Raw genomic sequence first — 23574 nt, forward strand, 5'->3', positions numbered from 1 at the left:
GTCTTGTGCCGCCGTTCTTCCTAGGACAGGTCTTTGATTGATGCCACTCCTATTTCTTTTTCTTTTTTTTTTCTTTTTCACCTTCTTGTGCGTCCCATGATTATGATTCTAATCCTCATGCGACCCCACAAATCTCCTAACCTAGAACCTCGGCGTGACAGCCTCCGGCTTGTTCTGCAGAGCCTCCTCAATCTCTTGCATGATTTCATCCGTCAGCAGCTTCTGGGCGCTGATGGCCCTCATGTTCTCGTATACCTGCTCGGGACCGCTGGCGCCGATGATGGCGGAGCTGACGTTGGGGTTCTTGAGGACCCAGGCGAGAGCCAGGGTGCTCTGCTTGATCCCCAGCTTGTCGGCGATGGGGGCGACGGCGTTGGCCTTGGCGACGAGTTCCTCAAAGGTCTTTTGGGCGTTCTCGCGCTCCCACCAGCTCTTGATGAAGTCGACCTCGTTCTTCTTGGCGAAGCGCGAGTTCTCGGGGATGCCGTTGCGGTATTTGCCGGACAGGATGCCCTGGCGCATGGGCGAGAAGACGGTCAAGCCGAGACCGCCGACCTCGCGGTAGAGATGGGCGAACTCCTGCTCGACCTTGGTGCGCTCCAGCATGTTGTAGGCGGGCTGCTCCATGACGGGGCCGATCAGGCCCAGCTTGTCGGCGTAGCGCCAGGCCTGGGCGATCTCGTCGGCGTTCCATTCCGACGTGCCCCAGTAGAGAGCCTTGCCCGTGTTGATGAGGTGGTTGAAGGCCCGCACGGTCTCCTCCATGGGGGTATGACGGTCGGGACTGCAGGGTTCATTCAAGGTTAGGGATACGAGCGGGACGAATTAAAGGGGTGGCAGGGACGGGGAACGAACCGGTGGGCGTAGATGAGGTCAACGTAGGAGAGACCTAGTCGCTCCAAGCTCGCGTCCATACCCTCGATGATGTGCTTTCGCGACAGGCCCTTGTTGTTCACCGGATTGTCGCCGAAGGCGGCACCCCAGTAGATCTGAATGAACGAAATGGTCAGTAAAAAGCTCGGGAAAACGAAGATACACACAACGAACCTTTGTGGAAATGACGAGATCATTCCTCTTCCATCCAAACTTACGGATGGCCTCACCCATGACTGGGAAAAGGGACAGTTAGCAGCCAATTTTCAGACTGGGAAGCACCTCTCAATCAAATCGTACCCTTCTCGCTCTCGCCATCGGCGTACACTTCAGCTGTGTCGAAGAAATTGACACCGCAGTCGTAAGCGGCCTTCATGCACTGGAACGTGCCCTCTGCATGACTGTTAGTCGAGACGCCCTGGGAAGTGAAAAACGGGTGCTGGCGTAAAATACCTCTATCGACGTGGCCACCATATGTCAACCCTTCAATCATCCGCCGTCAGCATCATTGCTTCACCCCACGAAATACCTTCTACGTCTGTCCGGTCGGGAAGAACTCACAGCCACCCAGGCTGATGGCGCTAACCTGCAGGCCTGAACGGCCCAGGAAGCGGTATTCCATGGGAGGGAGATCATCGGGCTTTGACATGATGGGCTACGGTTTGTAATTGTGTAACAGGGACGAATTGGCGGTAATGGAGGGCAGGTCTGTTTGCAATGAGAAAAGCTGGCTTTAGACGACTGCAGGTGGATGGATGCTTGAGGGTTATATGCACACGGGAATGGACACCGCATAGCTCTATTTAGCGGCCACAAACCGTTATAGTACTGGCTCCTGGCGCCGGACTAATAGGTAATCACGTCAATATCCCGTCAAGGGCCACGAGGATACGGAACATCAACGGCTGGAGCTTCGAATTGGGTATGGCATCATCGGCCTGTAGTGATGCGGGGCAGCTGCTCCGTATTCGGCGGGGTAGTGGCATCGCGATAGCGTCCTACGATGACTGATTTGTAAGAATTGAAATTGTCGGGGAAGCTAGGGAAACAGCTACGGAGGGACTTCCATGCGAGTAATACTGAGTGGGAACAGAAACTCAGAATCATGTTGAGAAGCAAGCACTTGAAGGGCGGGGTAGTGCTGGGTGAATGTCTTACGTAAGGTACCTTGTAATTACTGGTCAACTGCTGACTCACAAAGACGACGACATGTCTTCAACACCACGACGGAACCTCACCAACTTCAGTCCTGCTTGTTTCTCGTTTCAACGGCAAGGGGAAAATCATCTTATTTCATCTCTGGGAGTCTGTTGCAAGTTAGCAGAACTGAGCCGTCTGACATGATAGCATACTACGAAGTCCCAGGATTGGCATAATACCTACCCATGCTCAACGGCCCCTTGTGGTGGACAGAATATGGCCTACGTCCTAGATATAGAATCCCTGGACGGCCGTTTATCCACCGAGGAACACCTCGTAAATGACTTTATAGCTCTCTTTCTGATGTATATCAGCATGAATTCGGGATACACTTGACCGGGATGGACTTCTGATTACTACTGTATGCCAGTCATTGCCCGAGTGTTGGCCTTACTGAAGCTATCGACTGCTGGTCTACTCTACTTCCACTCTTCTCACTCCGAAGCCTTTAGCAGAGCTAGCCTGTGTCTACATCTTGGCCGGTGCTGTAGGGAGATCCTAACTCCTAGGTAGGGGGACCTTGCGTTCAGAGAACAGCCCTCTTGCCTTAATCACGACCATCTCATACGCCCAGGGATTAGTATAAAGGAGTTACCTCCTACCCATGATATGCTGTGCTTATGATCATGACAGTCATAGTCATCTAAGGGCTAGTGCATCTATCTGTGGCTATCCTTTTATACAAAAGAGTTCAAAGTGCTGCAAGTAAACCAAGATATAATATGCACAATGTTTGTGTCTGAGCTGTCTCTTCTTTGTTTCCCAGCTCCCTATGCAGGCTCACATCAGCTACCATCATATCTAATACCATGGGCAGCTACGCAGAAACCTGCCCCTTGTTCTCGGCACTGCCCAGCTTCACGGTTAATGCGGGTCACCGCCACCAACAACATTAAGAACATCGCGAGTCGTCACGATAGTCGTCACTCCGCTCTCGACCAAAACTAGAAATCACTGCCTGCTTAGTCGGCGGCTGATTCTGTGACTGAACGGGAGCCCTGTGCTTCTATATAAACCACCATGGTCGGCCAGCTGGATTGCAAACTCTCTTCTTCCTTTTCCTCCTCCATCTCCAGCTGCCTCTCGCCGTCTAGACTTGTAGACCACATTGCAGCGAAATCCAGGCCACCATTCTCCATCATTGCTGCCTGAAGGCTGGAGGAAAGGTATGTGTTTCGATATCTTTTCCTTTACTTACCTTACCGTCTTACCCGTTGTTTCACTGTTTCTTTCAGATTGCTACTTTACCCTTTCTCATTCTGCCCCATAATCCCCCTCTTTCCATCCTCCTGTTTGTCATTTGTCCCAATCTCTCCCTCCTTCTTTCCCCTTTTTCCGCGCTTTTGGTCGCACCTTCCCCCTCTTTTTTCCAAGCTCTGGACGTACCTGCCTGGTTGGCTATTTGCCTGAGCACCTAGGTACCGAGAGATCGAAAGATGGAGAGATGGGCTGTACGCCTTTGGTAAAACAGGTATCATCTACCTTCTGCACTATCTCCTCGGGTGCTCTTCCCCCACCTGTTTTCAGCGCTGTCTCTACCTACCTAGGTACCTGCCTAAAGTACAGGTAGGTGGGCATATAGGCCCGTGATAGCCAGGTCCCTGAGGTCCTGGGATCTTTCTCCTACCTTGTTCATCATTCCCTCAATTTTCAAGCGGTCACTTTCTTCATCCACTGCCCGTTTTCTGTTCTTCTAGAAATGCTTCTCTCTCCCTGCTTCCTGCTCGACTTTGCCAACCTATAGAATCCTGCTTTTACTAACTCAACTTGTACACATCTCAGTTGCACCCGTCTCATCTTTCGGTTTGATCAAGTTTTCAGATCCGGTCCATCTCCCAAGCTCATCCGACACTAAGCCAAGAACAAGAACGCCTCTGATTCTGTCAGTATGGCCGACTGGGGCAACAATGATTGGGGTGCTCCTGCTCCCGCTCCGGCGGAATGGGGTCCCTCGACTGGCGCCGACAATCTCAGCAACAGCGGAAATGCCGGTGAATTTGACAACGGTTTCGGCGACGATGGAGGCGCCGGAATGCCGGACGATCGTGGCTGCTTCAGCTGCGGAAAACCTGGGTATGATTTTATTATTTATTTCCCTTGCTCTGCATCCTTTGGCATCTCCCGCGTTCCTCCCACCATGATCATTTTTTTCTAACCCACCTGTCTCTCTAGCCACATGAAGTCCGAATGCCCCGACGCCGCAGCCATGACTTGTCGCGGATGTGGCAAGGAAGGACATATGCGTCGCGAGTGTCCCGATGCCGAGCCGATGGTCTGTAATGTTTGTGGCGAGCAGGGTCATATGCGCCGAGAGTGCCCGAACAAGCCTGCCCAGCTGTGCCGCAACTGCGGCGAGGAAGGTAATTTTTTTCAAGCCCGATATGGATCTATTCCTTTTTGTTCTCCATGGGGGTGCAGCACACTAACGTTCATTCTTCTTCCAATGTCACAGGTCATACGGCCGCTGGCTGCACGAACCCCCGCAAAATTGACCGCAGTGATGTTCCCGACATGGATGCAGAGAAGGCGTGGGAGCTGATGCGAATTGCTGCCCGCGAAAAAGAGATCCACGACTTCAAGGAGGCCCTCGGGATGTACCTCAAGCACTATCCCGACATGACCTACGTCGAGCTCGAAGCGGCTCTCCGCGGCCAAGGCATCAATGTTTGGTGCATTGCTACTGAGCGTCACCACCTGCCCACCATGACGAATATGGACCTGCAGGGCAATATGGATAAGAAGTGGGCCGTCTCGTTCCGTTTCCACGAGAAACCCGATCGTCCTCGTGATCAGGCCATCTGGCCCAAGGACGCCCAGGAGAATATGGCCCGCCTCGCGGATGCTGGCGAGCCCACGGCTCGTCTTGTTCCTCGATGCATGAACTGCAAGGAGATGGGTCATGTTTCCAAGCACTGCCCCGAGGAGAAGGTGACGACCAACAGGGTGGTCATCATGTGCTTCAATTGTGACCAGGAGGGTCATCGCATGCGCGATTGTCAGTTGATCCATTTCCCTTTTCCCCTTGTTCCCCCCCCATCGTACCAAACCCTCAGCGTTGGACATGACCACTGACCCGATCCATTTCACTCGACGCAGGCCCCAACCCTCGCAAGGACAAAGACAAAAACACCTGCAGGAACTGCGGCGAGTCGGGCCACAAGGCTGCCGATTGCACCGAGCCTCGTCGTATGAAGTGCCGCAACTGTGACGAGTTTGACCACATGGCAAAGGACTGTCCTAAGCCTGAAGATTGTGAGTATTTCCCCTCACTGCATCAAGCTCGCTTTTGGAAAATCGCCGCTGACATTATCTCCCTCTTCCCCCGTCAAGTGTCTCGTATCAAGTGCTCCAACTGTGGCGAGATGGGCCACAAAAAGTCTCGTTGTCCCAATCCTGCTGTCCAGAGCGAATTCGACGGCGACGGCGGCTTTGATTCCAACGAGCCTGCTGCAGCGGATGGTGCCGGCAATACAGGAGGTGGAGACGACAGCGGTTGGGGTAATCCTAGCCAGGACTTTAGCGGTGGTGGCCAATCTGACGCGTGGTAACGGACCATTCTTCAGAAAGTCCCCATCGTGTTGTACACTGCTCTGGAGAGGGGTGCAGTCTCGACGGTTGTTTTCTCGGGACGAACCAGGCCAACGATTGCTTGTTCTGTAGTCGTGGATCGTGTTCTGGAAGCTCTTTCCTGAAGTGGAGGTTACTGCATGGGTATGTATCGTGAAAAGTGCTGGGGGGTTGTTTACCAGGGTCGTATTGTAGTGAGAATCACATAGGCCGTCTCTATCCAACGAAGATGGGACAGATGGATCTGAAATGGTAACAGAATGCCCGATGTGCATCATGACAAGGTGGGAGATGACTCCGCACTCGATGTAAGACGTAGGACATGCAGATCAATCCGAGGCACATTGTTTGGAGACGCAAAGTATGAATCAGTTCGCTAGATGAACCTAGCACAGGTTCTTCAGTGCCAAGGTAACAGAGCTTCATGCATGTTTGGCCCTTGATGGCGGAGCTCTCCTCTTCTTGCCCATCTCTTCAACCAGAGAGAGGGGAGAATAATAACAAATAATCTTCAATTCCACTCGCCTCTTTGCTCTTCGAGGTATTGAAAAAAAAAAGAAGAAAAGGAAGGTATGAAGATATAAAGGAATGAAGATGGGAGATATGAAGAGGAACAGACAGAGAAGAATGCGCGAGGTGACTTTGTAGAAGGACAAGGGAAAAGAAGGCATCACTTGTCATTTTCGAACAAGAAAGAAACATGACCCAAAAAAAGATGGAAAAGAAAAGGAAAAAAAATTGTGCCCAGATTGAGAGAGGTAACCGGCTCGCCAACGACGGCTCGAAAACACCCAGAATAAATACATACAGGTGCCATGAGAAATAAGAAAAGATAAAATGGTTGAAACGAATAATGTGTGGTTGTGACCTATTGTCGTAAATAAAAAACACAAATGGCGTGCGTGAAGCTTCCCCCGTGTCCCAGGGGCTAGCTTCAGACCAGAGACAGAACACATGCTCAGCTAGCTCATGGATAGGCAATCGACTTCTTGCGGCGACTAAACATCTTGGAGAAGCCGCTGCTGGAAGCATGCTCATCGTCCCTCCTATGGGCGCTCATGGAGGCCGGCATCTGTGGGGGCGGTTCCGAGTCGCGGAGAAAGTCGGCCAGGTCGTTGGTCCGACTAACCGACGACGTCGCCTCGCGCGGCTCGTACTTCTTCATCAGGATGCGACTCGAGGACCGCGTGCCGGACGGTTGGCTCAGCGGGGGCGGCAGTCCGTCGCCGGCCGCGTACTTGTTGTCATTGGCGCCCGTCATGGTCACCTGGATGGGCGTGTACGCCCGGGCTCCGTTGGAGCTATGGGGAGGCGGTGCCGCGTCTGCCGGCGAGGGCCTGGCCGTGTCGCCATGATGGGCGTTGGTTTGGCTGATGCCCTGGAAGCTGCGAGAGAAGCGGCCCATGAGGCTGGGGGCGCTGGACTTCTTCTTCGGCTTGTTCGCCGGCGCAATCGGCCGCGTCGGCTCGGACGGAGGAGGTTCGTAGTTTCGGAGGAACTCGGCTAAGCTCTCCTCCCGCTTAGGGGGCGGCTTGACGGCCAAGTCATAGTCGTACTCATCTTCCTCGTCGCTCAGGTCAATCGCATAAGGATCGCGGATGCGACGCCTCGTGCGCTTGGGCATGAAGTCTTCCTCTTCGATTACACCTGTCTGCCTGTCGTTTCTGAGAAGCGCGCTCTGCGAGTGGATGGACGACTGCACCGACGTCATGGTGGTGTCGGTGACGCTCGTGGAGGCCCGGCTGCTGTGCATGTCCGGGAGAGTGGCATCGACAGCTCTTCCGCCAACGGCCCCCGCCATCTGATCCGAGTCCATGGTGGTCCGGAAAGGGGCCACATTGCGTGGAATGCGGTGGTCCTGCGCTCCCGGTGGGCCCCTGCGGATGAAATCGATCAAGTCCGAGTTGTCTCCCCGGCTGTCGACGGCGGCATCCCGGGCCTGGAGTCGTGGTCGGCTCTTGTTTTGAGACGCCAACCGCCTCAGATCCGTGCTCTTCTTAATAGAAGCTGCCTTCTCTGCTGCGTTTGCCAGAGGAACCGGGCGCGGACTGTTGTCCACTGCTGGCCCGGTCGACCGGATGAAGTCGGCAAAGTCGTTCACAGACTCACGAGGCACTCGGGCATCCCTGGCCTGAATACCACCAGGCTTGGGTTTTCCGCTCGAGCCGTCGGTGGGCGCCTTCGGCACGTAACCGGCACCTGATGCCGAGGAAGACTTGCTTTCGGGGCCTGGGAGACTTGGTTTCCTGGTGGTCGCGTTGGCCTCGGCTCGGGACCAATCACCGTTGACCGTGGTGCGAACGTCATCCGCTCCTTTCGATCTTGTTGGCAGCACGACGGTGCTGTGCGACGGCGACACCGACTAGCTGAGACTTAGCATTGCGCGCCTGGGGATGGGTGGGGGCGAGGAACGGGTGGGACAAAGGAAGCTTACCGTCATGTTACGCACGTGCTCTGGAGTCAGCGTGTATTGAATTGTCTGATCACTTTGAATGAGTTCGTCAAAGTCGCGAGCCACATGGTCTGGCCTAAAGGACCTCTTGCTGTCCTCCGACGTCCGGACGGGCCTGAGTTTACCAGTGCCCGAAGACGCCGATGAGCCCGACGTGTAGACTTGACGCGCGGGTTCCGAAGATTCAGCCGTGGGGGAATGCCGTTCAACCGATACCATACCGATGCTTGTAGAGTGAGCATGCTTGGCCTTGTCAGCATTTCGCTGTGAAGCGCCAGAGGGGTGAGTCTGCTGCTGCTGCTGCTGCTGCGGAGACTTAGCGGGAGAGGAGGTTGGGCTCGAGCTTGCCGTCCTCGCCGACGGGTTCGATGTGTTCCAGAGGGTTGCCGTGATGGCGGGTCCGTTCTCGTGCCGAGCAGAAGCTGGCTGTCGGACCACCGTCCCATAAATGGGTTGCGCCGGCAGCTCCGCGATGCCGTGGGCCAGGTCACTGGGACGAGACGGTGGGGCGGCCGGCCCTTCTACGTCGTCTGGGGACGTCGAGATGGCGAGGCTCGTGCCCGACCTCGGTGTCGCCCGGTCGGCCAAAGGTCGCGGCGCTGGTGCCGAGACGGCCGGTCCTGCCCTCTCCTCAACGGTCGGCGGGCGGTGCACACTGACTTGGCGGACACGCTCCTCCCGCTCCGTGGAATGCGGTCTCGAGTGGGCGGGGCTCTTCGGACCAACCACATCGATGACACGTGCGGAATGTACACTCGGGGTTCTCATTGGCACGTTCGTATTGATGTTGATGGATGATCCCTTGCTGGAGACGGAGACGGCTGGCGAAGTACGACCGGCGTATGATATCCTCGCTGACGTGAGGATCTGCGGTTCTTCGTCGAACTCTTCAATCTCCGAGTCGGAAGATACATCCTCCTCCTTTGGTACGTCAATTGCGGGTGTAGTCGCACCGGTCTCAGGTGCCGTATTCGCATGTCGAGGCTCGCGATTTGCGGTGGCGGCGGCGGCAGCAGCAGCGGCCGTGGCAGTTGCGCCTGCCAGGGTGGCGCTATTCACGAACCGGGAAAGGCGTTTTGAGCTGCGTCGTCGAATCTCGGGGGCTGGGTCTTTCTGCTCCTGCTCTCCCAACTCGCTAGCGGTCACGGATTCCTGGGGCTTCTCGACTGCGTGCTTGCTATCACGGCCACCGACGTCGCGTGGCAGGGCGATATCCTCGTTCTTCTGGGCGTCTCCGGCTGGCGTACACTGTTCGACAGCGTCCGAAGAGCTGGTCTCGAATTTAGGGCGTTTGGCCAAGGGTGATGCGTACAGCAGCTGCGACGGAGCCGGCAAGGACACGGACCGCTTGCGTGCGGATGGGATGGGGCCTAGAGGAGGTCCAGGCTGAACGATGGCGGGACTAGGGGGCAGTTCGACGGCGAGTCTCGGCGAGAATACCATCATGCTTTTCGGCCTCCGGATCTCGCGTTCCCCGATTGTTGTCTTGTGCTCGGCGTCGGCGTGCTCCTCATCATCGCTGTATGAGACGAGGCCTGGAACTTCGATTTCGTCAACGTCGTGTTGGCCAACCGGTAACGGAATGGCCGATGCCCTGACGTAGTCTTCCACCCTGCTGTTGATAGCGGCTGACGCGTCTTTTTCCTTCACGTCCTCCTTGTTTTCTGTCGCTGGCTCTTCTTCGCCCTCCGGTAACATGGCATCTGAGGATGGAATCTCGCCCACGATGCTCCGTTGGCGGCCATGGGTGGAGAAGGAGGCGCGCGAGAAAGACCGGGGTGTATCGGCGGCGGGGCCACGAATACGCTTCTTCCAACCCCTCCAGAGCCGGCCCAGAGTCCTGTCGAGAGCAACACGCTCCATATCAAAGTCCTGGACCACGATACGGTCGGCAACGACAGCCGTCGTCTTGACGCCCTCGCGCAAGTCCTTCTCGAAGGCGGTCTGCATGCGATGACAGGCGGCCTGGCCAGCGACGACCAGGGCCGCCTCGCCCATGTATTCGAGGATGGAGGTGAGGAAGATAGCGACCGCAGGGGAGATGAGGTCGGAACCCCGCTCGTCGACGCCGGGCTCTAGGTTTTCGTGTTCGGTGTAGTAATCTTCATCCTCCTCTTCCATGTCGCCGAGAGAAGAGTATACCATGCACCTCAGGCGGGTGCGCTTCCACACGAGTTCCGGGTCCCAGTCGCGCTGGGCCTGGGAAGCATCCGCTGGCACGAAATCTTCTTCGTCGGCACCTCCGAGGTATTCGCGCAATTCCTCATCGGCATTATTGATGACATCTTTGGCTAGCTTGGGTTTGAGAACTTCGGAGACGGCGGGTCGAAGGGCGGCGAGCGTGGTGGAGCGAGAGAGTTGGAGGAAGCTGAAAAGGAGCTGGTCGAGAAAGTCGTTGACGAGCTGGAGGGCGGTCGGAGATACTAGCACTGTTTCGCCGGATGTCTCTATGCCATGCTGGTCATACCAGGTATCGGCATGGCTATCATGGTCGTTGGTGACAATCTGAGAAGCGGCGGACGGGGCGATGAAAGCAGCCTCTGGTGACACGCCCATGGGTGGAGAGGCCAGGCCGTGGCTCATGATGGTGGATGGACGATCGCTCGATATGCTCTGGCTGCGCGACCTGGGGTGACGACGGGAGGCAGGTTGGGAGAGTGATGGCCGCCTTGAGGAAGCCGGATCGGCAGTTGGAATGTTGGCCATGATGGGCAGGTCGTTTTTCTTTTCCCTTCTTCTTTTCGTCGGATCTTGTCGTCTTTCTTTGCGAGAGGGGCCCCGTCTAGATCGGAGGGGTAATGCAGGTTCCCTCCAAGCCAGGGACGGACGGCAGACACTTGGTCAACGGCGTGCGGGATCTTATCCTATAGGTGCAAGAGAAGGTAGGTTGCAATTGTCTGTCGGGTACATAAAGGAGGCGGGACAACACAAGACGACGGGAAGCTGCGTTCGGCCAGCAGTTAGCGAAGTGTCGGGTTAAGACGAAAGGCGCACACAAAACTCGCTAGCTGCAGGGCAGCAAAGGCCCAAGCTTGTCGTCGGTGAGCCAAAATTCGAGAATGACATGGACACGGGGCTGGAAGTTTCTGGGACACGCAAGTGACCGCCCGCCTTGGGGAAGACGCAGTCGGTCCAGAGTCCCGGGTGTGACAATGCGACGGACAAGCAAGCGACAAGATCAAGCCAAGGCCTAGACAAGCAATCAAACGGTAGACCAAACTGATGGAACAGCAGATGTGGCGAGTAGCAAAGAAATTGTCCGTCTTCGTCTGCTTCCTCTCATCACGGGCCACCCAGTTGACATGGTAAATGGATGTCGCCGTGTGTCCACGTTCGTCACTTGAGATATCGCGACACTCGGACAGAGACTGAAACAAAAGAAGCGAACCACACAAGGCAGGAGAAATAGCGAAGAGAATGGCGCAGAGCAAAGTCTTGCTGAATGCACATACCTAGTCTTGAAGAATTTGGTCCGCAGAAACGCGGGACGAGAAAGCAGGAGTTCGACAGTCCCCCGGTGGGAAGTGAAGAAAAAGCGAGTGAAGAAAAGCAACGCCGGGTAAGACACCTTGCCCAGAAACGCACAGTTCAAGGTCGGTAGGACAAGCGGAGAGGGAAAAGAAAGGAAGGAAGAAAAAGGAAGGATGGACAAGCAAGCAGTCAGCCGAACTCGTCCTTCCCAAACGCGTGTTCGAAATTTTGGCGACAGCTTCGGCCAAGTCTTCCTTTCTCTGTGGGGGGTTCCTTGTTTTCGGCGGACTGGGGGTCGGTCCTTCGGGAAATGAGGGATGGCGAGCCGAAAAGCGACCACGAAGAGAGGGTAACAGAAAGAAGCTTGACAAGACGACAAGATGAAAGAGAAAGGTGAAAAGAAATTAGGGACAATAATATCAAAAGAAGAGAGAAGGATTAATGGAAACAAGGGACTTTGATTTCGTATCTTGTACAATAGCCTGGGAGGTAGCAACGAGAGTGGAGGAGGAGGTGCTCAGAGTAGTACTTTCCAAAGTTGGGAGTTTCGAGTGGGTCAGGAGAAAGGGGTCTGTCTAGGTACTAGCTACTAGTGGTATAGTCATTTCAGCACTCCCGAGCAGACTCCACACCCAATGGCCCGGTCGAGCATGTACCGTCCAAGACGGTGGACGCTACGGTAGTGCACATGTAAAAGGGGAAGAGGGGATGGGATGGGACAATCTGTACGTTGTATGTACAATGTACGCACACTACAGCGTACGAAGTAATTACATCGTACCTACAAGGTAATCACAAGCGTATAGTACTCGTGCATGCACTGGACGCTTGTTCATGTTCGCTTACCGTGTACATGGTGCCGGTATTCGTACCTCTGGGCAGCAAAAGATACTTTCGTGCCATTTTCTCCTCAGAACCCTCCAAGCGAAGCTGAGCTCTAGTTGTAATTAGCGCGGCTCCGGTACCGATAGTGCACATCTGGTCGCTTGACGCTTGGACCCAGCTTTGTGTACGCCCGCCGTTATTACTAAGTATTACTCCGTCTCCACATCAGTCTGCATCGTACAACGCACAATACATGGCAACGGTCAGGGGAAGCCATAACCCCACGAGGATAAGAACTGGACGTTCGTTCCAGTCATCTAGTGTACAAATGTATCGACGGTATCGGCGAGAGTGGAACACTTCTTCTCCATCTCGTCCTTCTCCTCCGTCTTGGCCGTCTCGTCTGATATCCGGCCCACAAATGACTTGTCAACACGCGACTAAGGGTCGTTTTCTCCTTTCCTTGGATTTCGTTCTACAGAAACCGAATGGAACCACCGAAACCGACCACACTGTTAAACGGAAAGGCTCCGGTCAACGGCGGTGCAGATGCAGGACCGGCAAATAGGTGCAGACACTGCATGTCGAACGAAACACGTTGAAATCGGGACGTCGTAATAATATGTACCGAGTACGGAGGTATTTTAGGTACCCGGTACTATGTACACTACTCCGTACCGCCCCTTAATCTCTACGAAAACGGAAGTATTCCGTACTGTATTAGTGTACATAATCTGGAGTTCACTCATCAAGCAGAATGAACAAGAAGGCTGGCAGGCTCTGCGACTTATGTTGTACTTAGTATGCTAACCCCTCTCTCCCCTCTTGCATCCATCCTCTCTTCCATTTTGTTCCGAGCCACTGCAAATGGTGTACAACGTACAGTACATACACGTTGTACTCAGGCAGTCGCGCAACCAGTTTAATATAAGCGGGTCCGTGGATCGATCGCACCCGGGCCGGGATCTCGCCGAAAACCGAGAAAGCAACCATCATCATTGTATTCGTACTTTGTACGAAAGGACCAATATGTAATTAATCAAAACCATGGCGTAATTCTCCTTTCGACTCCTAGGTAGGGAATACTACCTTTGAATGTCTTGGGCGACGCACTTTGTTCACTTCCCACCGTCTCCCCTCCCTCACGGACGGTCCGGCGCGCGCCCCTCTTCCTTCCGGGTGATCGCGGCCGCTGCCCTGTTTCTGGTGTCCAGTCGCGGGCCCGAGTCGTTGCAATATCATTTGTTCACATGGTGTCGGATCTACGTGATGTCTCTATACCATCACGCATCGGGTGAATCAATGGCTGGGCGATCATCAGCGGCATGAGACATGTCTCCGACTAGAGTCGGCCCCTCCCCAAGCCGTCTCTGCTGTCGGTGGAGTATGACCCCGTGGTCGGCATTCAGCGGCCTGCAGCTCCTGCAGCTGTCATCTCTGTACGAATATATGCATTGCTGACCGAGCTTACGCTATTTCTACTCGGCATTCTCGCCATGACCGAGCTGCCTCTTTCGTCTCTGGCTATCTTTGGGGTCGTTACTTTATTTGGAAGCCCACCCACATGCTGTGCAATGACGCTGGCAAACGACTGGTCTCGGAATGCCGACGCGTGATAGGGCGTAGTATTCGTCTTTGCAGCCACCGACTCGACTCGGCGCCACCATCACCGGATAGAATAAGAAACGAAGACGAGAACGACAAGACAAAGAAGACAAAGAGGCGCAGAAAAAATGCATCGCCTCTTCCGCCCAATACCAATCCGATATTCTCGACTTTCCAGAGGGCCGGAATTCTTAGCTGCATCCTATCACCCCATGGCCACAGTGGTCTGTCTCACTGACCGTTTTCGGTACCATATTCTTTACTTCGTACGATACGTGCTGGCTTGAGTGCGTTCGTTTGCTTTACGTGCGACGCATGCCATGGATGGAGGACGGCGAACACGATCATGTACAATGGCAACAATGGTCTATTCTTGACCGTGTTCATGACAAAGACATTGCCGCCCTATCGAGCACAATAAGCCTCGGGAGCCTCAAACGAACCCAGACATGCAACGACACACCATGCGATTTCCCTGAAGATTCGTTTGTCTGGGAGGATTAGCAAAAATGCGAGGTTGGGAAACGACGGTGACATTCTTTCCCTCTTTTCCTTTTTTTATTCCTTTCTTATTCCCTGTGGCCACCACAGAAAATAAATGCGATCAACAAACGGCGACGATAATAACCAACGGAGACGACGGACGCCACGAAAGCCACCGAAGCTCACCGACTGGCAAAGCAATGCACTTGCTGGGAGCTTGCAGTGAATTAGTAGCTGCCACTGTCCGCTTTTTATTGTCTTTTCTTCCCTCTCCCCCTTCCCGCCACCTGCACTGTTCATTCATGCTCACGACGGCTCCCGTCAGGGATTCAGTAGCATGTTGCTATGTAGAGTCAATCATGCACCTGGGAATGCCCGGGATTGGCGGTCATGGGTCTCAAATGAGCGAGCCGCCTTCATGAGATGCAAGTGCTTGACCGTCGGGGGGTACGTTGAAACTAGAGCGACACCGTCCTAGGAAACAAACGAATTGTACGAATAGTCCGACAGCCAAAACCCTTGCCACGGAAAGGGACACATACCTAGGTGTAGTCGTCCATGACCATGGGAATATGGAAGCCTGTCTACTGATGTGTTAGTGGCTTGGGCTATACCAAGAAGGTCGAACAACTGACCCTTACAGCGTGGGTGAACCAACCTCCTCAAAACACCTCTCGCTGGACGACTAGACTGCTTGGTTCGGCGGATTTGATTGTTACAAAAAATGGTTAATATTTACTTTGGTGACACTTACCTGTGAAGACAACTCGCCACAGACGGACCATACAGACCGTCTGCCTCGAAGAAGATTGCCGACCTAGACTCACCGTCAATCATTGCCGCCAATACATCAAGATCTCTCAGAATTCATCCGACTGCGGCAGCGACTCCGACTGTCCCTGGACCTGCCTGGGATCCGGAAGACGTCACGGGCCGTGGCTTCGCCTTCTCCGCCGAGTCAGCATTGTGGGAGTCGTGCAACTTCCACGGCAGCAAGGGATCATCCTCGTCATGATCCCTCGTCTTCCAAGTCCAACCAAGACCTAGCCAAGTTTTCCTTCGCCTTACCTACCTTCTTCGTCTCGGTTTCGGCCTCATCGCCATCTCCGCTGCCGTTACCATCATCCTCGTTACTTACCTCCCTCCCCTGCTCCCTTGAGGAGGAGGACGACGCGATACCAGAGGAGGACTGGCCCTCCTGCTCGGGGTCTACGTAATAGACACGCCACTGCTTCTTTTTCTTCGTCTTGCTGGCCTCGGATGGCCCCGGTGGCTCGCCCGCCTTTTCCTTCTCTTGACGAATTAGCTCACTGATATACGCCTTACCGTGACGCGCAGCCGCCTCGTCCCGGTCCTCGACGCCCAGGGAGTACTCCATACCTACCCTTTTCATCTGCTCCGCCTTCCGCTTGCAGGTAACGCAGTACCCTTCGACCCTGTGCACGCCCGCGAGGTCCAGCTCCCAGCAGTGTGACCCGCCCAGGGCTTCGCCTCGGGGACAGGTGTAGAGGATCACATGGCCCATCCAACACCCGCAGGCCGTGTAATAGACGTTCTCCCCCCCACACATTCCTGGCTAAAGGGGTGGGCGGCGGATGGAATGGTCCTTGGGAAGGTGTTCGTGCGAGCGGATGTAGGCGACTTGATATCCTGGTGTGTTCAAGACGCCTTTGTCGTAAGAGGTATTCGATGCAGCTTGTCGATCTCGTGAGAGAGCTCTTCTGTTTTGTTATGTCGTGGGTTTCATACCTCTCGGTGTCCATGTCTTCCCCATGGCATTATATATGACGGGAGCCATCGAGAAGATAAGCTGTTTCGAAGGCGGTACAGTAGAGTACAGTCGCGTTGAAAGATTCCACTGGATGAACATGATCGCTGCATGGAAACTAGGTCAGGTAGAGGTCTCTGTGGCGAGAAAAAGGAGGCCAAAGGCATTACTGATGGAATAGATGCGAACATGGACATTGCACGCACAATGGAGCTTTCATTCTGAGAGAACAACGTAGAGAACAGTGAACAATCAATGCCTTGTTGCGACAAGGCTGGGAATATACGCCGAGGCTTCACATCCTTGAAGGAGCTCAGTCGAGGGTGAAGACGTTTTCCGGGAAACAAAGGAATCCAGTCTCCCAGACTTCGTGTTAATGTACAATGTTCTTTGTGTTATTACATCCAATGTATGGCATGACAATGATGAACTGGCCTTGTTCACTGTCTCTGGTCTTGTTGTCGTTGTTCATGAACAAAGAGACAAGGCTCTATTTCTTTGAAGGGGAAAGGGGGGAGACCATTACCCAACCAGTGCTGCATAGTATCAGTCGGACTCATGCCTCCAGACATTCCTATTCCTACGCAGTGAAAGACTGGCTGTATCTCGTAGACCTTTCTTGCCGCATGTTCTTTTCTCCTATTCTCCTTGGGTGTAAGATGGTAATGTAGAAATATTGTGTGGGAAGATTCGAGACGCCAACTGAGAACAGACAACACCACTACCCTCTTACTCAACACCATCTTAGACTAGTCAGACAGTAATTTCAAATTCCATCGGCTTAAAATGCTGGGACAGGACGAGTCAGGAGCCAGTTTGCTCCCACATCTCAGCACGCCTGATGTCCGTCCAGACTGAGGCGCTGCATAGAAGGGCCAGCAAGTCAGTGCGGCTCCACGACCAGACATGTCACAAAGGTTTGCATTTACTGCACAGTAATGTTTCTGGAACTCAAGTCGTTATTAGTACTAGATGGGCAAGTATCGCCGTTGTGCTCGTCTAAGGTACAGTGACCCAACCGATGAAACCTTTCCTCTTCCCAACAGATCGCCTCAAGGGGAATCCAGGCGTCAAAACCATGGAGAAGAGAAATGGGCTGAAAATGTTCACATCCGCGGGCCGACCGTGAAAAAATAACTCCCCCCCTTTTTTCTAGAATGGCCAACTTCTCGCAAGGAAACAGAAAAAAAAAGAAAAAAGTCCAGGCTGCCGGCATCCCTTTTCCAACGACAATGCAGGTGTGGGAGACAATCTGATTGTAATCCTCAGGGCGAGGAAGAAAAGGCATTTCGACGGGCAGGACGGCGAGAAGTCGAAAAAAGGGCGGAAGAAGCAGAGAAATGAATCGCTGGGTCGGCTGGAAGAAACGAACAGTTCGCACACCCATTTTTTTCCCACCACGGGAAAACCTCACGCCTAGACCCCAAAACCTTTTCCTCCTCCCCCTCTTCCAATCCACAGATTACCTTCCTCCACTTCATTGGACCGCTTGCTGGAAAACGGCATGCCAAAAACAAGGAACAATTACGTCCCTTAGAAGACGGCAATGGCAGCCAGGCCAGCCACCGCGAGACCCGAGAAGGCCTGGAGGCGAGAGGCTCCGCTGACGCTCACGGGAAGCGGCTGCTGGGGCTCGGGCTGTTGGGGGAACTGAGGAGCGGGCTGCTCAGGGGCCTCGGGGGCCTCAGGGGCGGGCTGCTGAGGAGCAGGCTGGGGGAGCTGAGGAGCAGGCTGCTCAGGGGCGGGCTGAGGAGCAGGCTGGGGAGCCGGCTGGGGGAATTGAGGAGCGGGCTGCTCAGGGGCGGGCTGAGGAGCAGGCTGGGGGAACTGAGGAGCAGGCTGCTCGGGGGCGGGCTGAGGAGCAGGCTGGGGAGCGGGCTGGGGGAATTGAGGAGCGGGCTGCTCAGGGGCGGGCTGAGGAGCAGGCTGAGGAGCGGGCTGGGGATATTGAGGAGCAGGCTGTTCAGGGGCGGGCTGAGGAGCCGGCATTTGGGGAGCGGGCTGCTCAGGGGCGGGCTGAGGGAGCTGGGGAACGGGGACGGCCGGGACCCAGGTCTTCTGAGGAGGGCAAGTCGGGCAGTTAGCCACAGGGACCTGGATGGACTTGGAGGGGACCTGCTGGGTCACGGCAGCGCCGTTGTTCTGTTGGACGACGACAGAGCAACCAGCCTGGTCGCACTGGGGGGCGGTCTGTTCAGCGACGACCTCCGCGGTCTCGGGCCGGGACACCTTGATGATCTTGGGCTGCTTGCGCACCGTAGTAGGCTCCTCCTTGCGGAACTCAGCGCGCTCGCAATGGCGGCAGCCCTCCTGGCGGAAGTCCTTGCGGCACCGCTCCGAGTCGCAGGAGTGCTTGCGGAAGTGCTTGCGGTGGTAGTACTCGCGGAACACGCTGTGCTTCTTGCTGTCCTTGCGGCAGTGGTGGCAGCCGCTGCGGTGGAAGTGGCCGCGGCAGTGGTGCGAATTGCAGTCGTGGCGGTGGTGGTGATGCCTGTGGCCGTGGGAGTGGTGCTGGTTATGATGGCAGTGGCGGCACGCCTCGTGGTGCTGGTTGTTGCGGCAAAAGTTCGAATCGCACGAGTGACCGTGACCGTGACCGTGGCCATCATCCTTACCACCATGACCACCGTGACCATGACCAACATGACCATGACCGTGGCCGTGGCCGTGGCCGTGCTCATGGTGCTTGCAGCTACCGTCGTGGCAGTCGCCGTGGCCGTGGCCGTGACCGTGACCGTGGCCTCCGTCGTGGCCCTTGCCGTGACCGCCGTCGAGATCGCCGTGGTGGCCGTGGTGGCCGTGGTGGCCGGCGTGGTGACCGTGGTTATGGTTGTTGTGGTCGTGGTGATGATGATGATGATGGCCGTGATGCTGATGGCTGCTGCCGAAGGGGGTGCAGTGACTGCAGGCGTGGTGCTTGTGGTTGTTGTGGCAGAAGCCCGTGTGGCAGTCGTGACCGTGAGCGCCGTGATGGCCGCCAAAGTTATCACCGCTACGCTTGTGGTGGCCGTGCTTATGGCCATGGTGACCATGATGACCATGGTGAGCATGATGTTGATGGTGGTCGTGGTGATGGTGGTGATGTTTGGAGTGGTGATGGTGGTGGTGACCGCCGTGGTGATGACCGTGATGACCGTGGCCGTGATGACCGTGATGACCGTGATGACCGTGATGACCGTGGTGGTGATGGGAGCAGTGACTGCAGTCGTGGTGGTGATGGTTCTCATGGCAGAAGCCCGAGTGGCAGCCGTGACCGTGACCGTGACCATGGCCGCCGTGATGGCCGCCACCACTAGCCTCCCGCTTGGAGTGGCCATGAGACTTGTGGCCGTCACGGTGGCGGCAGTGACCGCAGCCGTGGCTGTTCACGTCGTTCCGGCACTTCTCAGAATGGCATTCGTGCTTCCGGAGGTACCGGCAGTGCTCAAAACGGCACTCGTCCGTGCGGTTGCTATCATGCTTCTGATACTTCTTGTGGCGATTGTGGCAGTGCTGGCAGTCCTTGTGGTTCGAGTCGTGACGGCAGTGGTCAGAACGGCAATCCGGACCATCGCCATGGTACCAGACGGTGACCACGCGGCAGTGACGGCAGCCCTTGAGGTCGGGCTGGACGCGGCACTTCTTCGAGAGGCAGTCGAAGTCGCCGGCCTGCTCAGCGACAGAGGGAACGCTGTCGGCAGGCTCTGCAATGGCGGCGGCAGATTCGGCGATGGCGGCGGCATTGGAAACCTGGGCCAACCCGAAAAGGAGGGCCACGAGGGTAGCGGGAGCCTTCATGGTCGCAAGAAAGGTTGAAGACTAGCAAGTTAAAAAAGACAAACCCAACCACGGGAATGCTGAAAAGGGAGCAGGATCTAACTTGGGGGAACGGTTGAAAGCGAAGAAATGAGATGTGTAGCCGGTTGTCGGGGCGCCCGTTGATGCCAATTGTCAGGAACAAGCTGGCTTGAGGAGAAGGTTGAGTATAGGAGGGAATATGTCCGCCGAGGGCTTGGAGGGTGGTCATTTATAATGCTTGACATGCCCCGTATCGTGCTTCAGGAGGTGAGCCTCAACATCCCATTCAAGTTAAGCTCCGTCTCCCACACCTCGGACTCGGTCGATCGACATGGAACTCGATCGATAGGCAAGCTGGGACAAGCATGCCGTAAAAGCAGCCACCACAGAACGTGGAAGTCAATCTCGGGTGACAAGACGCGCGGACTCTGTCAAACAGCGGTGCTCCGGCGTGTTGAGGAGGCGAGTGTGCGGGACATGGTTCGTTTCGTGGCTCACCCGTCTTCTCGTAAGGACATCTCGGATAACCATTGCGGCTGAGGAACTAGTTTCCCAAGGCCCAACATGTGTCGAGATGGGGACAAGAAGGGTTAGTCGAGGCATCACAATTGTTGGGTGGTGACATGCATGCGAGACGAGACGTTCCCGGGCCGCCTGGCTTGAACGTGGGCTCGCAATGCCATGCATCACGAGCGCCATGAGACACCAACCTCTCCACCTAGAGAGAAGCCATTCTCCGTTGACAGGGCGGTATAGGAGAACCAGCGGCACGGGTTGCAGCCGTATTCTCTTCGTAATGCCCGACCATGGTGGTTATTCAGAAGTGCGCCCAGAGTTCCACAGTTCGTTTCCCTTGGTGCGCTCGAGGAAGGCGTCATATGATTGGTGCTTCAGTTTTGTCTTCCCGCGCCAGGAGGTGCCATGGTTTTCATTAGGACCGAACGAAACAAAGAGAGCGGAAACGAAGGACAAAAGAACTCGAGACCCAACGGTTGGTCGATTTTGCGCGACTGAAAGCTATCGTTCGCCCCATCTGATTCGCAAAACGCTCAGGCGGATATCATCCCGTGGACATGGTACGGGAAAAATGCTCGCTACCGCATGTTGTGCTGTATGTTCCTGGTTCAAACATCCTCCATTTCCTCTTGGACCGTGATCTCTCTATTGTTCTTCTTCTTCTTCTTTTCTCTTTCTCTCTCGCTTTCCCTATCGACTCTCATGGTAGTAGTGCCAGGAACCAGTGAGTTTCCTTAACAAAACGCCGCTAACAGCAGCCACACGGTAACCTAGTTGCTGTACGGGATATTCTAGTCCTCGGGAACTCCCTGGAAGAGTCCAAAGCGCATGCGATGGCTCTGAAACGCCGCCACATTAGCCTCAAATCCCGCCACTGCCGTACTGGCTTTGCCAGTGTCCAGGAACGAGATGACACCGGGGAGGGGGGTGGGGTGGGGGAAAGTATTGGCAAAGACAGGACATACGAATGGAAGCTTGGGAATAACCACAGCCAAGAGAGCTAGGAAATTGATGCTGAAATACGCCAGGTCGTAATGGGTGTAATGGGTGCTCAACAGGAAGAGCACGATGGGTACGCTGAGGAGGAACTTTTTGGCGGGGGTGTACTGGGCGCCGTCGTCGATTTGTTCCCACATGTTCAGGTTGTCGAAGGCGCCGCCATTGAACTCGAAGGGGATGCCCCGTACGTAATGGAACATGATGTATGATCCGCACATGTAGGTAATGTTTGTCAAAGTCCAGGATGTCTCCTGCGACACTCCTGGGATGATGTCGTAAAAGATCTTGAGGCCGGCGATAAGTACGAGGTGGATAGTCCAGGCTCCTGTTCAGTAGGCATGGAGCCGTCAGCGAAAGAAACACATGTGACCCAAGATGACGACGGCAAGTGGCGAGGAAACGGGCGACAAGGAGGCTATTGCTTTGCAAAGTAACCGCCGAGTTGGGCGTCCCGTGGAGGTTTTTGGGCTGCGGGTGGCGGGCGGTTGATTGCGGGAAAACGGGAAACGAAGAGATATATTCGTAAGGGACTGGACTGACTGCTCACCTTTGGCATTCACCCAGTTGGCATTGAGGTTGGGTACGACGGCCTGGTCACTTATTTGCTCAAGTGTCTCGGGCGGCTCGTAATGGACCTGGAGGATGCTACTAGATCTCCTGCGTCTGCTTGTTCGGTCCGCCATGGTTCCGTACGAGGTGTTGCGATGTGGAGGGGAGTTGGCCGCCGCGTCGTAGGAGACGGTGCGCGGGAGGAGGATTGGCGAAGACAGCTTGACGTTATTTTCTATTGGCGGATGAATGGAAAGTTGGTTGAAGATGGTAGCTCCCGTAAGGCAACTCGGGTCTCAGCAGACGAGTTTCTGATGGCCTCCTAACGATGTCACAAAAAGAAGGGAAGCAAGCAAAGAATCGAGATGGAATGGGAAAGCTAGACAAGACAGGACAGGACGTATAAAGAATGATGGAAAAAGGGTGTTGTCGACGGTCGTCTGATAAGATACACCACCTAGAGAAGGACTGGATAGGGTGGTGATTCGAAAAGGAACAAGTCGTGGGCAGATAGGACACAGTATCGTGGATGGAAAAGGGTGGTTGAGCGATGGAATGAAAGCAAGATGCGAGATTCTTCTTCGAAGCTGCTGCGTGGTCGTCGTAAGAGGTTGCTTGGCACTCCTCCCTTAGCTTGGGGACCCTTTGGCAGGCAGAGCAGGCACGACCAGGCCACCTTAGATTTCAGGTTTGCGCAGGGGCCATATGGTGATCTTTGCCCCTTACAACGTTGTAGGTACCTAGGTACCTAGATATGTACGAATACGTATGACAAACATTAGCCAATCAGCAGCAGTACCAGGACCCTCTTTGCTCTACCTGCTGACTGCAGAGTATGATTAGATAATCATTATACGAAGTACAACTTTTTCTCTTTAATTTCCAACTCTCATGACCTCGTAGTTGACTCTGCCTTCCTGATCAAAAAGAGGCCGACAAACGCAAAGGTGTCTGATAACCTCATCAATCTTGGTCTAACAGACTAACAGAGGCAGAATCCTGTCTACTTCCTATTACCCTACGACTCCATCTACCTCATCGAACGGCCATTCGCAGCACCGGTCCGGTGATACTGAGACCTCCATCACTCCTTTCTGGGACAGAGGACACACGTTTCCTTGATCATCCCGATATAGGAAACGAAGATCAACCTATCGTCGGGTCGTTTTCTTAATGGTGGCCGGCAGACCTGAGGAATTTCTGGACTAGTTCAGTGAGAAGCGCCCCTGAATGACATAAGGATTGGACTCCTTTGCCGAACCTAGCTTTGGCTTTAAGCGGCCCAGGGGCCCCTACTCAGATCCCGTTTACATATTCCCGCCTCGCACGAACGTACGCCACCTGGACAAGCTTGGTAAGCTTGTCTCCGTTGGTTCCATGGGACTCGCAGCGGACGCAGAGTCGGCCACCCGGAAGCGTCCCCTCGAAGGCGTAGAGGGTAGAGCATGCGACTCGACCTCGTTTCCAGGCGCCTCTTCCGAGCCAGGGC

At 54.9% G+C, this 23574-nt stretch overlaps 7 protein-coding genes across 7 annotated transcripts; 2 read left to right on the forward strand and 5 right to left on the reverse strand.

The window, feature by feature from the left end:
• Positions 1-141: 141 nt before the first annotated feature.
• Positions 142-1522, reverse strand: ACRALDRAFT_2041034 (uncharacterized protein; the record flags this gene model as incomplete). Its single annotated transcript, XM_071021117.1, has 6 exons — positions 142-784; positions 856-989; positions 1048-1109; positions 1174-1266; positions 1327-1356; positions 1435-1522. 6 exons carry the CDS (start codon positions 1520-1522, stop codon positions 142-144), a joined length of 1050 nt encoding a protein of 349 aa, XP_070878032.1.
• A 500-nt stretch (positions 1523-2022) lies between these two features.
• On the forward strand, positions 2023-3050 carry ACRALDRAFT_208094 (uncharacterized protein; the record flags this gene model as incomplete). Its single annotated transcript, XM_071022392.1, has 7 exons — positions 2023-2031; positions 2075-2182; positions 2221-2275; positions 2444-2555; positions 2707-2738; positions 2818-2946; positions 3040-3050. 7 exons carry the CDS (start codon positions 2023-2025, stop codon positions 3048-3050), a joined length of 456 nt encoding a protein of 151 aa, XP_070878033.1.
• A 911-nt stretch (positions 3051-3961) lies between these two features.
• ACRALDRAFT_2097686 (uncharacterized protein) lies at positions 3962-5621 on the forward strand (the record flags this gene model as incomplete). The annotated part of the gene is made up of 4 exons (XM_071022847.1): positions 3962-4146; positions 4246-4433; positions 4526-5068; positions 5170-5621. 4 exons carry the CDS (start codon positions 3962-3964, stop codon positions 5619-5621), a joined length of 1368 nt encoding a protein of 455 aa, XP_070878034.1.
• Positions 5622-6607: 986 nt separating this feature from the next.
• On the reverse strand, positions 6608-10798 carry ACRALDRAFT_2026416 (uncharacterized protein; the record flags this gene model as incomplete). Its single annotated transcript, XM_071020388.1, has 2 exons — positions 6608-8002; positions 8075-10798. 2 exons carry the CDS (start codon positions 10796-10798, stop codon positions 6608-6610), a joined length of 4119 nt encoding a protein of 1372 aa, XP_070878035.1.
• Positions 10799-15018: 4220 nt separating this feature from the next.
• ACRALDRAFT_1080600 (uncharacterized protein) lies at positions 15019-16088 on the reverse strand (the record flags this gene model as incomplete). Its single annotated transcript, XM_071019048.1, has 3 exons — positions 15615-16088; positions 15231-15293; positions 15019-15060 (listed from the first exon to the last, which is right to left on the reverse strand). Exons 1-3 carry the CDS (start codon positions 16044-16046, stop codon positions 15019-15021), a joined length of 537 nt encoding a protein of 178 aa, XP_070878036.1. The 5' UTR covers positions 16047-16088.
• Positions 16089-17777: 1689 nt separating this feature from the next.
• Positions 17778-20021, reverse strand: ACRALDRAFT_2026418 (uncharacterized protein; the record flags this gene model as incomplete). The annotated part of the gene is made up of 1 exon (XM_071020389.1): positions 17778-20021. One exon carries the CDS (start codon positions 20019-20021, stop codon positions 17778-17780), a length of 2244 nt encoding a protein of 747 aa, XP_070878037.1.
• A 1307-nt stretch (positions 20022-21328) lies between these two features.
• Positions 21329-22219, reverse strand: ACRALDRAFT_1030192 (uncharacterized protein; the record flags this gene model as incomplete). Its single annotated transcript, XM_071014888.1, has 2 exons — positions 21329-21861; positions 22084-22219. 2 exons carry the CDS (start codon positions 22217-22219, stop codon positions 21329-21331), a joined length of 669 nt encoding a protein of 222 aa, XP_070878038.1.
• Between the last annotated feature and the right edge of the window lie 1355 nt (positions 22220-23574).

This window comes from Sodiomyces alcalophilus, assembly GCF_042370955.1.
Source record: "Sodiomyces alcalophilus JCM 7366 unplaced genomic scaffold ACRALscaffold_2, whole genome shotgun sequence".
Classification (NCBI taxonomy): Eukaryota; Fungi; Ascomycota; class Sordariomycetes; order Glomerellales; family Plectosphaerellaceae; genus Sodiomyces; species Sodiomyces alcalophilus.